The sequence below is a fragment of the Cucumis melo genome, chromosome 3, assembly GCF_025177605.1.
Source record: "Cucumis melo cultivar AY chromosome 3, USDA_Cmelo_AY_1.0, whole genome shotgun sequence".
Lineage (NCBI taxonomy): Eukaryota > Viridiplantae > Streptophyta > Magnoliopsida > Cucurbitales > Cucurbitaceae > Cucumis > Cucumis melo.
The window spans coordinates 21,365,367-21,382,415 of NC_066859.1; the positions used below are offsets into that span (position 1 = coordinate 21,365,367).

The 17,049-nt window shown below is 33.9% G+C and overlaps 1 protein-coding gene across 1 annotated transcript; it reads right to left on the reverse strand.

The window, feature by feature from the left end:
* Positions 1-10,496: 10,496 nt before the first annotated feature.
* On the reverse strand, positions 10,497-12,983 carry LOC103496579 (uncharacterized). Its single transcript, XM_008458498.3, has 3 exons — positions 12,576-12,983; positions 11,049-11,213; positions 10,497-10,792 (listed from the first exon to the last, which is right to left on the reverse strand). Exons 1-3 carry the CDS (start codon positions 12,930-12,932, stop codon positions 10,694-10,696), a joined length of 621 nt encoding a protein of 206 aa, XP_008456720.1. The 5' UTR covers positions 12,933-12,983; the 3' UTR covers positions 10,497-10,693.
* Positions 12,984-17,049: the final 4,066 nt, after the last annotated feature.

Sequence of the window (17,049 nt, forward strand, 5' to 3'; positions counted from 1 at the left end):
ATAATTATAATTTAACTTTATAAAATTAAAATAATCATTTCAATATTTTCCAAATTCATCATCTTCTTCTTTTAAGTCTCTTTGTTTTCTCGTTGATTGAATGTTGAATTTGATTTATTTGTACAGTTTAAATTTCATGTCTTAACATTTTACGTTGCAAACTTAACTATCTAATTTGTATATATCCAAATAAAATAGAAAATAGAAATGTTGTTAGTTGTGTAATAACATATGTATAAAAAAAAAAAGTAGAAGATAGCATTATGTAATATGTGGAAGATGGAAAAGTTATCCCTAATAACATAGAACATTAACTATTAACTGATATCGATTATAAAATCAAAACATTTTTTTAAATAAGGAGATGAAAAGTCAAGGAAGTATAACTTCTATCTTATTGCTAAATGTGAAAATGTCCACGAATATGTAAATGAGAAAATTGACATTAAAAAAAAATTATAATGAAAGGGTACAAACATCCACCAAAATCATATTTTTTTTTTAAATTATAAAATTTCAAGACTTTAATTTATTGCTTTACACATTTTATTACATTTATGTATATTTTACAAATTCGAACAATATTTACATTGTTTTAACAAAATCAAAATATAAATCATCCAACCATTTCACTAATAAAATAGTTTTGATAAAAAAAATTAAATAAAGAAGAAATTGCAAGAGTCCCATGGTTACATTAAAAAAAATTCCCAATATTACTGACTTAAAAACATAAAGAGCATGGATATATGTATACGCCAACCAAGAAGTTTGGTGGTTCGAGTTTCCCCAACTTTTGTCGTGTACAAATAAAAACCTATAAATGAAGGAATATGCACAACATAGTTTTATATACAAAAGAAATAGGCAACAAAATAAAAAATAAAAAATAAAAAGAAGAGAATAGAAAAAAGCATGATTTGATTTCTTCTTCACTCTTAATATTTTGTTGAGACTTGTGAACATGAATGAAAAAAATGAAATATTTATACCTAAAGATTTGAAAATGAAGAAATTAAAAGGTTGCAAGAGATATAAAAGATAAAAGAATGTGAATAGTTGGGAGAAAATTAAGAAAGAGGAATATGAACGAATTTGGATAAATTTAAATGACACAATTAATTTGAAAAAAAAAAATTTAAATTTTTGAAAAAAGTTATAATAAGAAGATAAAAGTTGACAAAATGTAATGTCTATCTTCTTCTTGAATATGAAAATGATCGCAAACATTAAATCTATATAAATGATAAAATTGTCGCTAACGTAAGATTAAAAGAGAATTATAATGAAAGGGTAAAATAGGGTTTGAAAGTTTTTTCGCTTTCATCCTTTTATATATACTATAGATTAATTATAGACTTTCCTGACTATTACTGTCAATGTCTAACGGCAAGAGAAAAATAATTTTTTTTGTAATAAATAGGTATTTATTATGATGTGTTAACTTAAAATTAAAAGAATGATGAGATCATTAATTTACTTTTAGTTTTGTGAAATTACAGCATTTTGATAGAAAAGATTTTAAGTAAAAACATAATTTGAAATCATTACAAATTTTAAAACATTTCCCTTTCTTACTATATAAAAATCTTGAAATATCAAACACCACTTTGTTAAATTTTAAAACTTATATGCATCGGTGAAGGTTTTCAAAAACAGAATGAAAAAACAAATTATTTATGCTCAACAAACAAATAATCACTAAAAAATATTCATTACAATGCAGTGTAGGTATTTTATCAATTTTTTATTTTTAACAATTTACCACTTTAATAATCAATTTTAATATTGAACATTGAAAATACATGAATTAAAATAAATTTCAAAGTAGAGAGAACAAATTTGTATTATAACCTATTATTTTAATCATTTTAGGTATCACAGGAATAAAGAAAGGTATTATTAACTTTTCAAATTTAGCCCAAATAAAATTTAGAAAATACATCAAAACATATTCAAGCAAATTTCCATTTTTTATCATCCATATTAGTGCAACATCATTGTTGAATAAGAAATTTTAGAATCAATCACAAATTGTCACTTTATTTACTAAAATAATTACATTTGGGATTAATTAAAAATTAACATGTGATAAGATGTTGAACCGTGAAGCTCACACCAACTCAAATGAAGAGGAAAATGAAACACATGCTGGAAATTCATGGGAGAACATTCAAAGTCAAACCAATCATTATGACTCAAGATCCAATGACAAAAACTAAAACTAAAAACTTCAAGATGGATTAAATGCTTGTTTACAAGCTAAATTTTCAATCTTCAATAAAGAGTTGGAATTTCAAGAGTCACTTGGACACCCAAGGATCATGATAAATCTAGAAATTATGATTTATTCACATCTTTAATACATTTTTAGATTCATTCACATTTTTAATACATTTTAAGTTCATTTACATCTATAATATGTATCTATTTAACGGAATGTACTCTCATTTATTAGAGTAGTTGAAAGGGCATAAAAATAAATGTTGTGTCCTTTCATATAACATTTGAAACTAGTATAAATAGGATTGTAGTTTTCACATTTGAAACACAACTTGAATTTGAATGAAATTTTCTCATAGAGTGTTTCTCCCAAGCTTTATGTTTTTCTTTGTATTCTTGTGTTAAAATGCATGCTTAGAACTTTCAATCTAGTTTGATCAATTAGATTGTGGAGAGTTCGAAATCTTGAAGTTAGGAACAAATTCTCCTTTTTTTCTTGATCTTTGATCAATCTTTCCAAGCCAAATATGTTTAGCTTTCTTAGGGTTGTTAACTAATTGTTTAGTCGAGGTTATTCTTATTACTGTTGTGAGGGTTTACCTAAGATAAAGGGAGTTCTCAAACATGATTAAGATAGTTTCGTTTATCAACATGTGTCCCAAATTATAATTAAAGACATAAATGGGTCAATTTTGATGATGTCACATGTCTTTATTATACAATTGGATCAAATTAATTATTTTGGTTCAATTAAATATTATTTACTTAGGCTAAAATTCAATTGAGCCCAAAAATAAACTTAATTAAATATGACTCAAACTCATGTGGTTGATTCCATGGGTCTGGTCCATGGATTAGGACCAAGTCCATAAAGGTCCACTAGAAAACTCTGTAAATAGTAGTAGTTCTCTTCATTTATAGGGAGGGAAATTTTTTTGACTCCATCCAACTTCAAGAACATCATGTGTTTCACTTTTTCAAATCAAACATAAGCATCAAGCCGAGAGAGAATCAAATGATCAAATTCTAGAAATCAAACTACATCACATCAAATCAACATAAATAGAACATCAACATAAGTTCAACTCCACAAATCAAATATTTTCGAAAATCTCGTGTGACCAAATTGGCATGCCCAGTGGAACCTCTCTACCTCTAATCTCTTTCTCATCATCTAAATCTACAAGCAAACCAATGACATCAAAGAAAGATGCATCCAAATCTTCTGTTGCAAGCGACGGTTACATGGAACCTGTCACTTGCAATCGTTCAAAACGGATCATCTAAGAGCAAGATCAAAGTTCTATCATCGCATAGCATCCTTAAGCAACTGATAGAATCTCCTAAAGGCGGGATCATCATCGGAGAGAATCCTTTGTTCGAAAAATCTACTCCTGCTTCTAATCCATCAGAGCAAGAATCACACCTTGAAGTAGTGTCCGTCATGATGACAGGATGTAATAGCTAAAGGTAGCTATGACAGAGATGGAGATGAAAATAAATTTCCTAATGAAAGCTGTCGAGGAGCGAGATCGTGAAATCGCTGCCTTGAAAGATCAAATGAAGGCTTGTGAAATGGTTGAGTCGAGCAAAACTCTTATTGTCAAAGCTAGTGTAAGGAAAAGCTGTGTTGCAGGAAAACTAGATGCAATAGTCCATCTATGTCGCTTCCCTATCAGTTAAACATGTTGCAGGAAAACTAGATGCAATAGTCCATCTATTTCGCTTCCCTATCAGTCTCCGACCTCGACGGTTGATAACTTTGATGAAATTCCTCCCAAGAAACTTCCTTGATAATCATCTAAAGGAAGTATTAGAAGCTACTACATGTTATGCTGTCAACATAGTAGAAGTTGACAACAACTATGCATATTCTGAATAAGTCGACAATTCAAATGAAATTAAGCAAATGACTTTTGTCTTTAATCGTATTAAGCCTTCCACCACTCGATCTTCAATTATTTAAAAATTGAGTATGGCCACGAAAGAAGAAGAAAATCAATGTCCAACGTCCACTTCTGCTCGAACTTCTGTTTTCAAAAGGCTAAGTATCTCCACATCAAAGAAAGATCAAGCTTCAACATCTGCTTTTAGTCGTTTAAAAATGACAAACGATCAACGTGAAAGAGAGATGAAAACCTTAAAGGCAAAACAATTTCATGAAGAAAACAATGACAATAAAATTCACAGTCGTGTCCCATCACGGATGAAGAGGAAGCTATCTGTTAACATAAGTACAGAAGGTTCCTTCATAGTGAAACCAAGACTTATTATATTCACCAATCCTACAAACAGAGGTGGAGAAATTTTTGATAAAAATATGAGCTGCTAAACATGCGAAACTCCTTATCGCAAGAGCCTAAACCGCATGATGCTTCTATCCCACAAGAGCTTAAAAGGTAGATGGCGAAGAAAAAAAAAGGAGGGGTTGAACTACGTTATGACTTGATCCCTGTATTATAAAGGATATGTAGGCAACTTACGAAAAACTTTAAATTAAGTCCAATAAAAAAAAAATTGAACTACGTTTTGACTTGATCTTATATTATAAATGGTACGTAGGCAACTTAAAGGAAACTTTAAGCTCAATCTAGTAAAAAGAAAAAAACATCAAGTTGAACTACGTTATGACTTGACCCCTATAAGAATAAGTAGCCAACTTAAAATAAACTTTAAGTTTAGTCGCACACAAACAAGAACAGTGTCATAACCACATAAAACATGGCACTAGGCAATTGATAGTGCTCATTCTCATTAAAGAATATCAACTTAAAGTTGAAGATGTCCTGTTGGGGGCAACGTAACAAATCAAAGAGTTGTTGCACTATGAAAAAAATACTGCATAGGGGCATCACTCCCTTGAAGTTCAACACACCATCTTCAAGTTTAGATCAAGTTCTTCATAATCGAATTCTGAGACTTTGTTAATGTTTTTTCAAATTCAAGTTTAAAGATTTCATCAAGACTCGTTCAAAAGCAATACTGGAGACTTCACCAATGCTTTATCGACTTTGAAGATTGCATTGTTACTTTTCCATGTCCAAGCTCGAAGGTTTCATCGATGCTTCCTCATATTCAAGCTCGAAGGCTTCATCGATGCTTCCTCATATTCAAGCTCGAAGGCTTCATCGATGCTTCCTCATATTCAAGCTCGAAGGCTTCATCGATGCTTCCTCATATTCAAGCTCAAAGACTTTATCGATGCTCCCTCATATTCAAGCTCGAAGCTTTCATCCACGCTTCCTCATATTCAAGTTCGAAGGCTTTGTCTTCCTCGAACTAAAAAAAGATCTTCACCGTTGCTTCTTTAAGCACAAGCTCGGACGCTTCATTGATGCAGATGCGACTCTGCCTCCTCTCCAAAATATCGATACAGCAAACTCTGCCTCATCTCAAATATGTTATAGCCAAGAAGATTGTCATCTCAAATATGTTGCAGTCGAGAAGATCATCATCTCAAATATGTTGCAACCGAGAAGATCGTCATCTCAAATATGTTGCAACCGAGAAGATCGTCATCTCAAATATGTTACAGTCGAGAAAATCATCATCTCAAATATGTTGCAATCGATAGAAGGTCGTCATCTAAAAAACATTGTAGCCAAGAAAGTTGCCATTCCAATATGTTATATCGAGTGGATCATCATCTCCAATATCGACCATCGAAAAGATCATTCATCTCTAATGTGTTGCAGCTCCGAGCATGATAAGGATAGTACATCTTAGTCTCCAACTCTCCAAATGATGATGGTACAACTTTGAGAGAATGACAATGGTGCAGCTCTACCTTCGCCTCTCCAAGATGACAACGACGGTGCAACTTCACTTCCACCTCTTCAAAGATGATGATGATGAAGCAACTCTACCTTCGCCTCTCTAAGATGATGACGACGATGCAACTCCACCTATATTCTCTCCAAGATGACAACGATGGTGCAGCTTTACTTCCGTCTCTCTAAGATGACGATGATGATGCAACTCCGCCTCTCTAAAATGACAATGATGGTGCAGCTTCGGTTTCGTTTCTCTAAAGGCGACATCGACAATGCACCCCCGCCTCTCTAAAACGACGATGATGGTGTAGCTCTAATTCTGCTTCTCCAAAGACGACATCGACAATGCAACTCCACCTTCATCTCTCTAAAATGACGATAATGGTGCAACTCCACCTTCGCCCCTCCAAGATGAAGATGGTGTAGTTTCACCACTTCCAAATGACAACAAAGCATAACGAAGATGTCTGATCGATCCTACTAGGGCAGTGGATCTGACAGCAAATGCCCGATCATCCCCTGTATAAGTTGGATTGCTGCCGGCGAAACACAACGAAGATGTCTAGTCGCTTCTACTAGGACAGTGGATCTGACGACAAATATCTGATCGTCCCCCAGTAAAAGATCTGACGACAAATGCTCGATCATCCCCCAGTAAAAGTTGGTTCGCCGACGACGAAGCATAACAAAGATGTCTGATCGCTCCTAATAGGGCGATTGATCTAACGGCAAGTGCTTGATCGTCACCTAGTAGAAGTTGGATCGTTCACGACGAAGCATGACGAAAATGTTCTATCGCTCCTACTAAGACGGTGGATTTGACAGCAAATGTCTAATCGTCCCCCAATAGAAGTTGGATATCTGACGACGAAGTACAACGAAGATGTCTGATTGGAGCTACTAGGGCAGTTATGACAATAAATGTCTGATCGTCCCCCAATAGAAGTTGGATCGCTAATGGAAAAGCACAACAAAGATGTCTGATCGCTCTACTAGGGTAGTGGATCTGACAGCAAATGCCCAATCGTCCCCAGTAGAAGTTGGATCGCTACTGGCGAAGCACGACAAAAATGTCCAATCGCCCCTACTAGGGTGATGGATCTGACAACAAATACTCGATCGTCCTCCAATAAAAGTTGGATCATTGGCGACAGAGTCACCTTTATAAACAATTGCGAAAAAAAAAAAGAAGAAGAAGAAGAAGAAGAAATCCTCACCTTTTGAAAACGTGTTTTGAAGCAAAGAGAGGTACAACAACTCTAGTTCCTATAAAAAGAGAAAAATAAAAATGGACAGAAAGTCAAAAGTTAAAAGAGAGAGAGAAAAGAAGAAAAAAAATGAAAAAAAAAGAAAGAAATAGAGAAGAGAAGTTTTTTTTCTCTCCTGCCTTTGTTCTACTTACGAGAAAAAGAAAGAAGCCTTAAGGTATGAGTCTATTTATAAGGTCAACAAATCCAATTCCTAACAGGAGTTGGAATGATTTTAAATATTTTCTAAATAATAAAATTAAATTAAAATTCAATTATCTTATGTTATTTTATTTTATAATAAAATCTCTGATTTCACTCTTGAAGTATTTAAACATATTTTAATATTTTATTTTTTAAAAGAATTAAAATCTAATTATCTTATGTTATTTTATTTTGGAATAAAATCTCGAATTCTACTTTTTGGGATAAATAAGCATATTTAAATATTTCCAATTTCAAATTTTACCCCAATTTTAAAATTAAAATTTAGGTTCAAAATTCAAGTCAAATTAACTTACATATATGACCTCCATTTTTATCTCAAATTTAAATTGTAAAAATAAATCTAGCTTTATCCCAAGAAGAAGTCAAGAGCACTATTAACGAAGAAGAGCAATTGACACCCAGGGGTGAACATATAGATAAAAAAACCAAACCATTCGACTAAAGCCAGCCGAATCAAAATCAATTGGTCAAAATGATGAGGGGTTCGATCGATGTTGTTTTAAGAAATAATCCAAACTGACAACATTTTTAAAAAATTTCAAATGCTCAAATCGGCTGATCAACTAAACAACTAAACAATTGTATGTTTGTGCTCTTTCATGATCAAGATGAGTTTGAACATCTACTAAACCGATCATAGTCGGTTCAATGATGGTTTGGACGAAAAACCAATTCTGACGAACTAATGCTCGGGTTGGCTTTTTCAATGCCACCCATTACAAGAAGAACGAGAGGTCGAATGTCATGCTAGAAAAAGAGAAGAATAACAAAAACAATCGATAAAAGTTTGCAGAGAAAAAGAAGAGAAGGAACGAAAGATGGAAAAAACGGGAAAGAAAAAAAAGGTTAAAGGTCGCATTGGGAAAGATTAATAATAAGAAAGAGGAAAAACTAATTCAAAACCACATTCGTAACTTCACTCAACCATGACATTCTCATAAAATCATAACGCTTTTTCAAAAAAAAAAAAAAGGGTCATGGTCTCTAAAATGCTGTCCAAATTTTCAAATTTTCTAAAATAAAATTAAAATAATTATAAATATAACAAAATTTTACTTCCAACATGCAATAAACTCAAATAGATATCCATCTAGTTTTAACATGGTCCATCACTAATAAAAAAATGAAAAATTTTGCTATATCAGTAAGTATTTTCGACCATTTTGTCAATTAAAACAATTTTCTAAATAACAATCCAACATTTATAATACCCACCTAATATGAAAGGAATTTATAAAAGAGCCCTTCAGCTTTAAAATCCAAAGCACACATTTAAGCTATTTCTCCACTATTGATAAATAAACTAATGCAAAATTTTCGCTGTGAACTTGTTGCCAGTCACTACTTCGTAAAGACACAAAAGTGTGAAAATTTACCTGAAAACCACAAAATTGTGTCCCATTGGTCATTGACCCGTTCAACTTTTTTTTCAAAATCCACAAATCCATAGGTCAAAAGATTGCATGATGCCTTGCCTTTTCAATAAATAGAGGGTTTATAGTCGATACTCAAAGAAAGACGAAAAATAATTACTAGATTTAAATACTACTTTAGTCTTTTACTTTTTTCAAGTTTGATCCATTTTGGTCTCTTGCTTTTCAAATATTCATTTTGGTTATTATGGGCCCGTTTGTTAACGTTTTTGTTCCCTGTTTCTTGTTTCTGTTTCCATTTTTTAAGAAACAGAAGTGTTTGATAACGTTCCTTGTTTCTCGTTCTAAAAAAAAAGTAGAAACGTTTCTCATTTTATAAGGAATTATTGGGAACAAAAAAAAGTAGTTTCTTCTGTTCCGTTTCTCAATTGCTTCTATTGGTTTCATTTTTCTCAATTTATTTCTATTTGTTTCGTTTTCCTTTTCTCAATTACTTTTATTTTTTTCCTTTCATTTTTCTCAATTATATTTATTGGCTTTTTTTCTTTTTCTCAATTATTTTTATTGGTTTCATTTTCATTTTTCTCAATTATTTTTATTTCTTTTCTTTTCCTTTTTCTCAATTATTTTTATTGGTTTCGTTTAACTGTTTCTCAATTATTTTTATTGGTTTCATTTTCCTTTTTCTCAATTATTTTTATTGTTTCCTTTTCCTTTTCTCAATTATTTTTATTGGTTTCCTTTTCCTTTTATCTCCATCGTCTTCTCCAAATAATCATCCTCTTCCTCTTTCACTCATCGTTTTTCTCTGCACACTGTCTTCCTCTTCACCTCTCATCGTCTTTCTCAACAACCCGAACTCTTCCTCTTCGTCGGATCCATAGTTTTTGCCTGATTGTTCCTCTTCGTCGGATCCATAGTTTTCATCTTCCTCTTTGTGCAAATCTGGGTTTTCGTTGTGGGTTTTTCTCTAAAGCATCATAGGTTAAGAGTTAAAGGTTAAATTTTGTTTTGTTTCTTTCAATTCTGAATATTGAAGACATAATAACTTACTTTAAAATTAATATTAAATTCTAGATGTCACGAAATAACAACGAGATTGTTGAAATTGATGGATTAAAAAGAGAAATTGCCTGAGTGAGTAAGAGATGATATTGCCAATCAAATTTGGCAACATTTGAAGGATAAATATAATTTTATGTTTATGTTATTATTTTTATTCGTGCATTGATACTTCTTCGTATTAAATGAATAAACTTTTGATAATTTTATTTGTTATGTTTGATGGATAGACCTATATTTTTGTTTAATGTTTAATTGAAGTAGATGTGAAAAATAAAAAATAAATCTAAAAGAAAATCAATAAACAAGAAACAGTTATCAAACACATTTTTTGTTTCTGTTTTTTTTTTTCAAGAAACAAGAAATAGAAACAGTTATCAAACGCATTACTATTTCTTGTTTTAAAAAAAGAAGAAACAGAAAACAGGAAACAGGAAACAAGAAACAAGAAACAAGAAACAGAAAATAAGAACGTTACCAAACGAGCCCTATACTTTCAACTTTAGTTCATTTTTGTTCTGGTACTTTCAACAATGATTTATTTTGATCCTTGAAGTTCTAAAAAAGATCCTTAAAAAATAAAGTAAAAATGAAAATGAAGGGCTGAAATGATCACTTTTTGTAAGTACAAAGGCTAAAATGAACAAAGGTTAAAAGTATCGAGGCCAAAATGAAAATTTCGAAAGTATATGACCAAAAAATAACCAAACCAAAAGGAGAGAATCGAACTAGTATTTGAACCTAAATAGTAAATATAATGCCTCCCTTACTGAGATGTTTTATTTAATCACTGGTAACATTCAGGTTTCAAAATGCCAACATATGGTAAATTTCTGTACAGCTCCGCAAAGTCCATTCCATACCCCACCACAAAATAATCTGGACACTGCTCAAAACAAATCACATAGAGAAAAAAAATACCTTTTTAGCTATGAATCAAGTAAAAGCAGCCGAAGAAGAATATGTGATTGGTCATTGTGGGGGTACCTTCATTTATCTACTACTTGGAAAATCTTTATGAAATTTCTCAACACAAAGAGAAAAGGCAGATAATGTTCCTATTTTAATAATCCATAAATGGCTAAGACGTTTCAGTGTGTGTTGTGTTCTTGTTTTAAGAGGAAGATTCGATTTTAGCTTACTTGGAATCCGGAGTAGAACTTTCCTTCGCCTACTAGCTGAAAATTAACTTGTCGTCTTGTTGGTTTATCAAGAAAAGTGCATACTGATACAGATGATGCTCCTTTTACCTCCATGTGAGCAATGAGACATGATAAAGTATTTCCAGTATCTACAATATCCTCAACCTAACAGGAGATTTATTATAAAAGTCAAGTAGATGCTTGACATGTTTTTACAATAATTACAGGAGAAATGTCAACTAAGAGCCATGTCAAATACAAACGAAAATCAATCTATTAAATACTGATGACGAAACAAAAGAAGAAAATTAAACCCATCAAAACCATGGAACAGAGAACTGCTCTTCAAAGAGATTTTACTTAACAGTGATATGCAGATTAACTCATGGCATTTCCATTTCCAGTTCACATTATGCAAGATCCATATACTCAACTAACATTTCACAGATCTGACATGATTAAGATTTAAGAGACAGATAGTAAAAAGCACAACATAGAAAAATACAATGAGTCATTTTTGAAGAGATTGAATGACGCATCGCATCAACAATGTCACAATATTCCAAATGATCAATCCTCCCACAGAAAAAGAGAATCTATAATCTACCTTCTTAATTTTTATTTCATTTTTTTGGGATATGTTAATAGCTCAAAAGATGAACAAAGGGGTAGGCTAGAATTCCACCCACAGTCAACAAAAAGACAAATAGATCTCCGATCGAAAAGAATTAGAAAGAAAATAAAAACCTATAGTTCAGAACTCCAAAATGGAAAACAGGGAACAAGCTCGAGTTCTCTTCTTCAAATAAATATCTTGATCTTTTTAATCTTTAGTTGAGGATGACAGTTTATCTTTTAAGACTCACGAAGTTATCTTCAACTGAAGAAAAAACAATGAGGAACAAGTACTATTATCAACTGAAATTCATTAATTATATTATAATCATAGAGAAAAAGGTATGCAAGTCAGCAAGCTTCATATAGTTGTTAACAAAGCAATATTTATCAGGACCATGAACTTAATCTCGCTTAATTTTTGGTCACATTAACACTGTCGGATTTATTTCCTGGATATGGAATTGCTCCTTTCAAATATATGCCAAAATTTGAACAAATTCAAAATCCAATTTCATAAACTATCTGATATTGTTTCTCCCCAGTCTTTTAATTATTTCTTCCTTATGTTCCCACCCTAAAAGTAAGAATCTGACATGCCAAATTTTCCAAAAAGGAACACGCATATTATAACAGAATCTACCTCTACCACAAACATACTTCAGAGATTCAGTATAAAGGCATGAAAAGTGAAAATCCTAAAAATAGAGAGTCCAATACAACGTAAACTGGAGCCATTGGGCACAAAACCGAACAGCACGTTAAGAGACAAAGAGATACGAATCATATAGCAACAAAATATTTAATATTTTCATCGAAATAGGATACAGGAACAAGGAAAAAGGAAAAAAAAAAAAAAAAAACAAGCACAATAATCCAATGGCGGAAACATAGAGAGTAAAAGACAAATACCAGAATTACATGCTTGTTCTTAACATCGACCTTCAAGTCCGATGAGATTGTAGGAGCACCATTAGAGTGAGTACCGAAACCATATGATTCGACACGAACGAAGTCAACAGCGATTGGAATATTGATGTGGCGGACCAAGTCGGCGAGGAAGATGAAAGCTCCGGTGGCGACGCCGACGAGGACTGGCGGGGAAGAGGCTCCGTGGAAGGCGATGGAGATTTGGGAGGCAAGGTCAGAGACTCGAGCCGAAATTTGGTCGTGGGTCCAGAGCACTCTCTCAATATGAGAGTGAACTGCCATGGACGAGGGTAGGTTGGGATGACCGGCCAAATGACAATGAATTTGATATGCTCTCATCTCACCATATTCCACCCTCTAAACTTTAATTTAGATACCCAACCAAATTTTACGTTCTTCTTATTTGTAAACATTTTTAAATCAGCCTAACTTATCCCATTTTCTATTTTTCATTTAAGTGTTTTTATTTAATTAAAAAAACATTTTGATGCAATTTTAGGAACAAAAACTATCTTCCAGTTTTGACCCTAAGCTTTTAATCGTTTTCAAAATTATAAGAATGTATTTCTTTTAACGGTTAGTGTTGAACAGGAAATTTTGACCAATTAAATCACTCCACGTCATCACAGAAAAATTGAGATAATTATAATTTGATTGGATTTGGGTAGTCAAGTTTTCTCATACCCAACCTAGTACAAGGCCCTAAAAAAAATTGGGTCAAAGAAATAATGGACCCGAGCTTGCACAAATAAGTGGGCCGAGTTCGAGCCCACCAAGCAAATGGATCCAAGCCCAAACCGATCGAGCAAATGGGTCCGAGCCCAAGCCTGTCAAGAAAACAGGTCCAAGCTCAAGCCCAACAAGCAGATGGGTCCAAGCTCAAACCCAACAAGCAGATGGGCCCAGGCCTAAGCCCGCCCAACAAGCAAATGGGCCCAAGCCCACCTAAAGCCCATCGAGATTCTCTATAAATAGAGACCTTCTCATTCATTTTGGGAGGACCTTTGATTGAAGAGAAGAATCGAAGCTCTGAAGAATTGGAGACAAAAACTTCTGAAGACTCTCAAGACGTGCAAGTTATCATCAACCTCAAAATCAACCTTCTGAAAGATCGAAGACTTGGAAGATCAAACTTTCCTTGAATTCCAGAAGATTGAAGCTTGAATTGACTTGTAGTTACAACTTCTTGAAGATCGAAGACCACGAAGTTCTAAATTTTATTTTTTATTCGAGAGAAAGAATCAAAGGAGTAAATATTAGAAATTGTATCCACAATACATAAATCAATACAAAGTTCGATTCCGCAAATTAAATTTCTCCTAAAATCTCGTGTGAACAATTTGGCACGCCCAGTGGGACCATCTCTACCTTTCATCTCTTTCTCTTTTTGAAGAACATCCAAATCATGACATCTCAAGGCAACACTTCCAAAGCTCTCAGTGACATCGACAAACGACCAAACACTCGTAGCCGTTCAAGGGAGATTCAGTCATCTGAAGATATGCCACATTTTGAAGTTGCAAAGAATATTTGGGAGCAAATCTCCAAGCCACCAAAAGGTGGAATTGTAATCAAAGAAAATCATGCGATTGACGAACACTACGTGGATACAAGTGAGGAAATGCCTCACCCAAATATAATGTCAGTTATGGTAACTAACGTGGATACAAGTGAAAATAGAATGGCAGAGCTTGAAAAGAAGGTGAACATGCTCATGAAGGTGGTGGAAGAAAGGGATTATGAGATTGCATTTCTAAAGAATCACATTGAAAGTCGTGATGGTGCTGAATCAAGTCATAAACATACTGTCAAGAATACTGACAAAGGGAAGGCAGTTATGCAAGAAAGTCAACCACAAAATTCGACCTCAATTGCATCGTTGTCTGTTCAACAATTACAGGAGATGATTGCAAGCTCCATCAAAACGCAATATGGTGGACCTGCTCAAACTTTCTCCATGTACTCCAAACCATATACGAAGAGGATCGACAATCTCAGAATGCCGAATGGATACCAACCTCCCAAGTTCCAACAGTTTGATGGAAAAGGCAATCCAAAATAACATGTTGCTCACTTCATCGAAACATGTGAAACTGCTGGTACGCGAGGAGATTTATTGGTCAAACAGTTTGTTCGAACTCTCAAAGGAAATGCCTTCGACTAGTACATCGATCTGGAGCCTGAATCCATTGATAATTGGGAGCAACTTGAGAGGAACTTTCTCAACCGTTTCTATAGCACCCGACGTATCGTCAGCATGATGGAGTTGACAAAAACAAGACAACAAAAGGGAGAACTAGTCATCGACTACATCAACCGATGGAGAGCTCTGAGTCTTGATTGTAAGGATCGACTCACCGAACTGTCTGCAGTGGAGATGTGCACCCAAGGCATGCATTGGGGACTTCTTTATATTTTACAGGGAATAAAACCTCGCACGTTCGAAGAGTTGGCGACTCGTGCCCATGATATGGAATTGAGTATCGCCAATAGAGGAGCAAAAGATTTCTTGATTCCAAATTCGAGGAGTGACAAGAATGAACTTGATGACACTAAAAAGATTGCAAATAGTGTCATAAAAGAGTCAATGGTTGTTCATGCAACTCCTTTGAAATCTTTCTCTAAAAGAAAAGAAACAAAAATTGAAAGAAAGCATGATGGCGATGAAAAGCGACAGTCAACTCTTAAAGAAAGACAGGAAAAAGTTTATCCATTTCCTGACTCTGATGTTGCAGACATGTTAGAGCAGTTGCTAGAGAACCAACTTATTCAGCTGCCAGAATACAAACGACCAGAACAAGCAGGAAAAGTAGATGATCCTAACTACTGCAAGTATCATCGGGTCATTAGTCACCCTGTTGAAAAGTGTTTCGTGTTGAAAGAGCTAATTCTAAAGTTGGCTCGTGAAAAGAAGATCGAGCTAGATATTGATGAAGTAGCTCAGACGAATCATGTTGCGATCGAGATGACTTCAAATGTTCCGCCATTAACACAACTTGATGATCAAAGAAAAAGCTTGATTTAATTTGGGACTTCTGCACCTATACTTGTTCTATTCCAACAAAGGATCGTGATGATAAACTCCCAAAATAAAGAAGCGCATGGTAAAGATGATGGCGAAGGATGGATAACAGTCACTCGTCAAAAAGGGAGACAACCAAATTCCATTCAAAAGGAGTCGCGATTCCATCAAAAGTATGCAAAAGGAAGCATCTCCTATAAAAAGAAAGGAAGAAGGAACAAGAAGATGTGGAATCCTAAGCCCATAAAAGGAAAAGATGAGGACTTCCTCCAACTTCGACGATCGATAACTTTGACAGAATTCCTCCCAAGAAGTTTCCTTGAGGATCATCCAGAAGAAATACTTGAAGTCACTGCATGTCATGCTGCCAGCATAGTAGAAGTCGACAACAATTATGGATCTTCTAAAGAAGTCAACAATTCAAATGAAATTAATCAAAGGACCTCTGTCTTTGATCGTATCAAGCCTTCAACTACTTGATCTTCAGTCTTTCAAAGATTGAGTATGGCCACGAAAGAAGAGGAAAACCAATGTCCAACGTTTATTTACACTCGAACTTCAACTTTCAAAAGGCTGAGTATCTCCACATCGAAGAAAGATCGACCTTCAACATCTGCTTTTGATCGTCTAAAGATGACAAATGATCAACAACAAAGAGAGATGAAATCTTCGAAGGCAAAACCATTTCGTGAAGAAAATGATGACGATAAGATTCACAGTTGTGTCCCATCACGCATGAAGAGGAAGTTGTTTGTTGACATAAATACAAAAGGTTCCTTGACTGTGAAACCAAGCTTTATTATCTTCACCAATCCTACAAACGAAGGAGATGAACAAATTCTTGTTGAAAATAAAAGCTGTTAAATATGCAAAGCTCCTTATTGCAAGAGCCTAAATTGCATGGTGCTCCTAGCCCACAAGAGATTAAAAGGTGAATGGCAAAAAAAAAAAAAAAAAGTTGAACTACGTTATGACTTGATCCCTATGTTATAAAAAGGGTACGTAGGTAGCTTAAAGTTCACTTTAAGTTCAGTCGTACGTAAAAAAAAATATTATTCTTCATTGTGATGATGTAAGCGCATAGTAAATGATGCGTAAACAGTATAAAATGAAATTCAGGAGCAGTCCACCAGAATAAGAACATTCTCATCACCATTCAACAAATTCTTATATTTACAAGAATACAACCAAAGAAAAAAAAAGAATGGGGGCAAAGGGGGCAAAGTTAAAGCCTTCACTTGAAGTTCTTAAATTCTTCGCGTGCAGCGTTCAGGCTCTTTTGAACCGTAGCTAGCACCTCGGTGGCCTCTTTTGTGACAATAGAGATGTTTAATTGTCTACCTTCGTAAGGTGCGTTCGCCTCTTCTTCAAAATGTTGACCAACGAACTCTACTCCTCTTTGATATGTTGAAGACAAGGATCTTTCCATGTGTT

Coding starts and splice junctions, on each gene's coding strand:
- LOC103496579 (XM_008458498.3), bottom strand. CDS start 12,932: ATGAGAGCATATCAAATTCATTGTCATTTGGCCGGTCATCCCAACCTA. Junction 11,214..12,575: donor AGAACAAGCATGTAATTCTG/GTATTTGTCTTT, acceptor ATCTCCTGTTAG/GTTGAGGATATTGTAGATAC. Junction 10,793..11,048: donor AGTTCTACTCCGGATTCCAA/GTAAGCTAAAAT, acceptor TGTTTTGAGCAG/TGTCCAGATTATTTTGTGGT.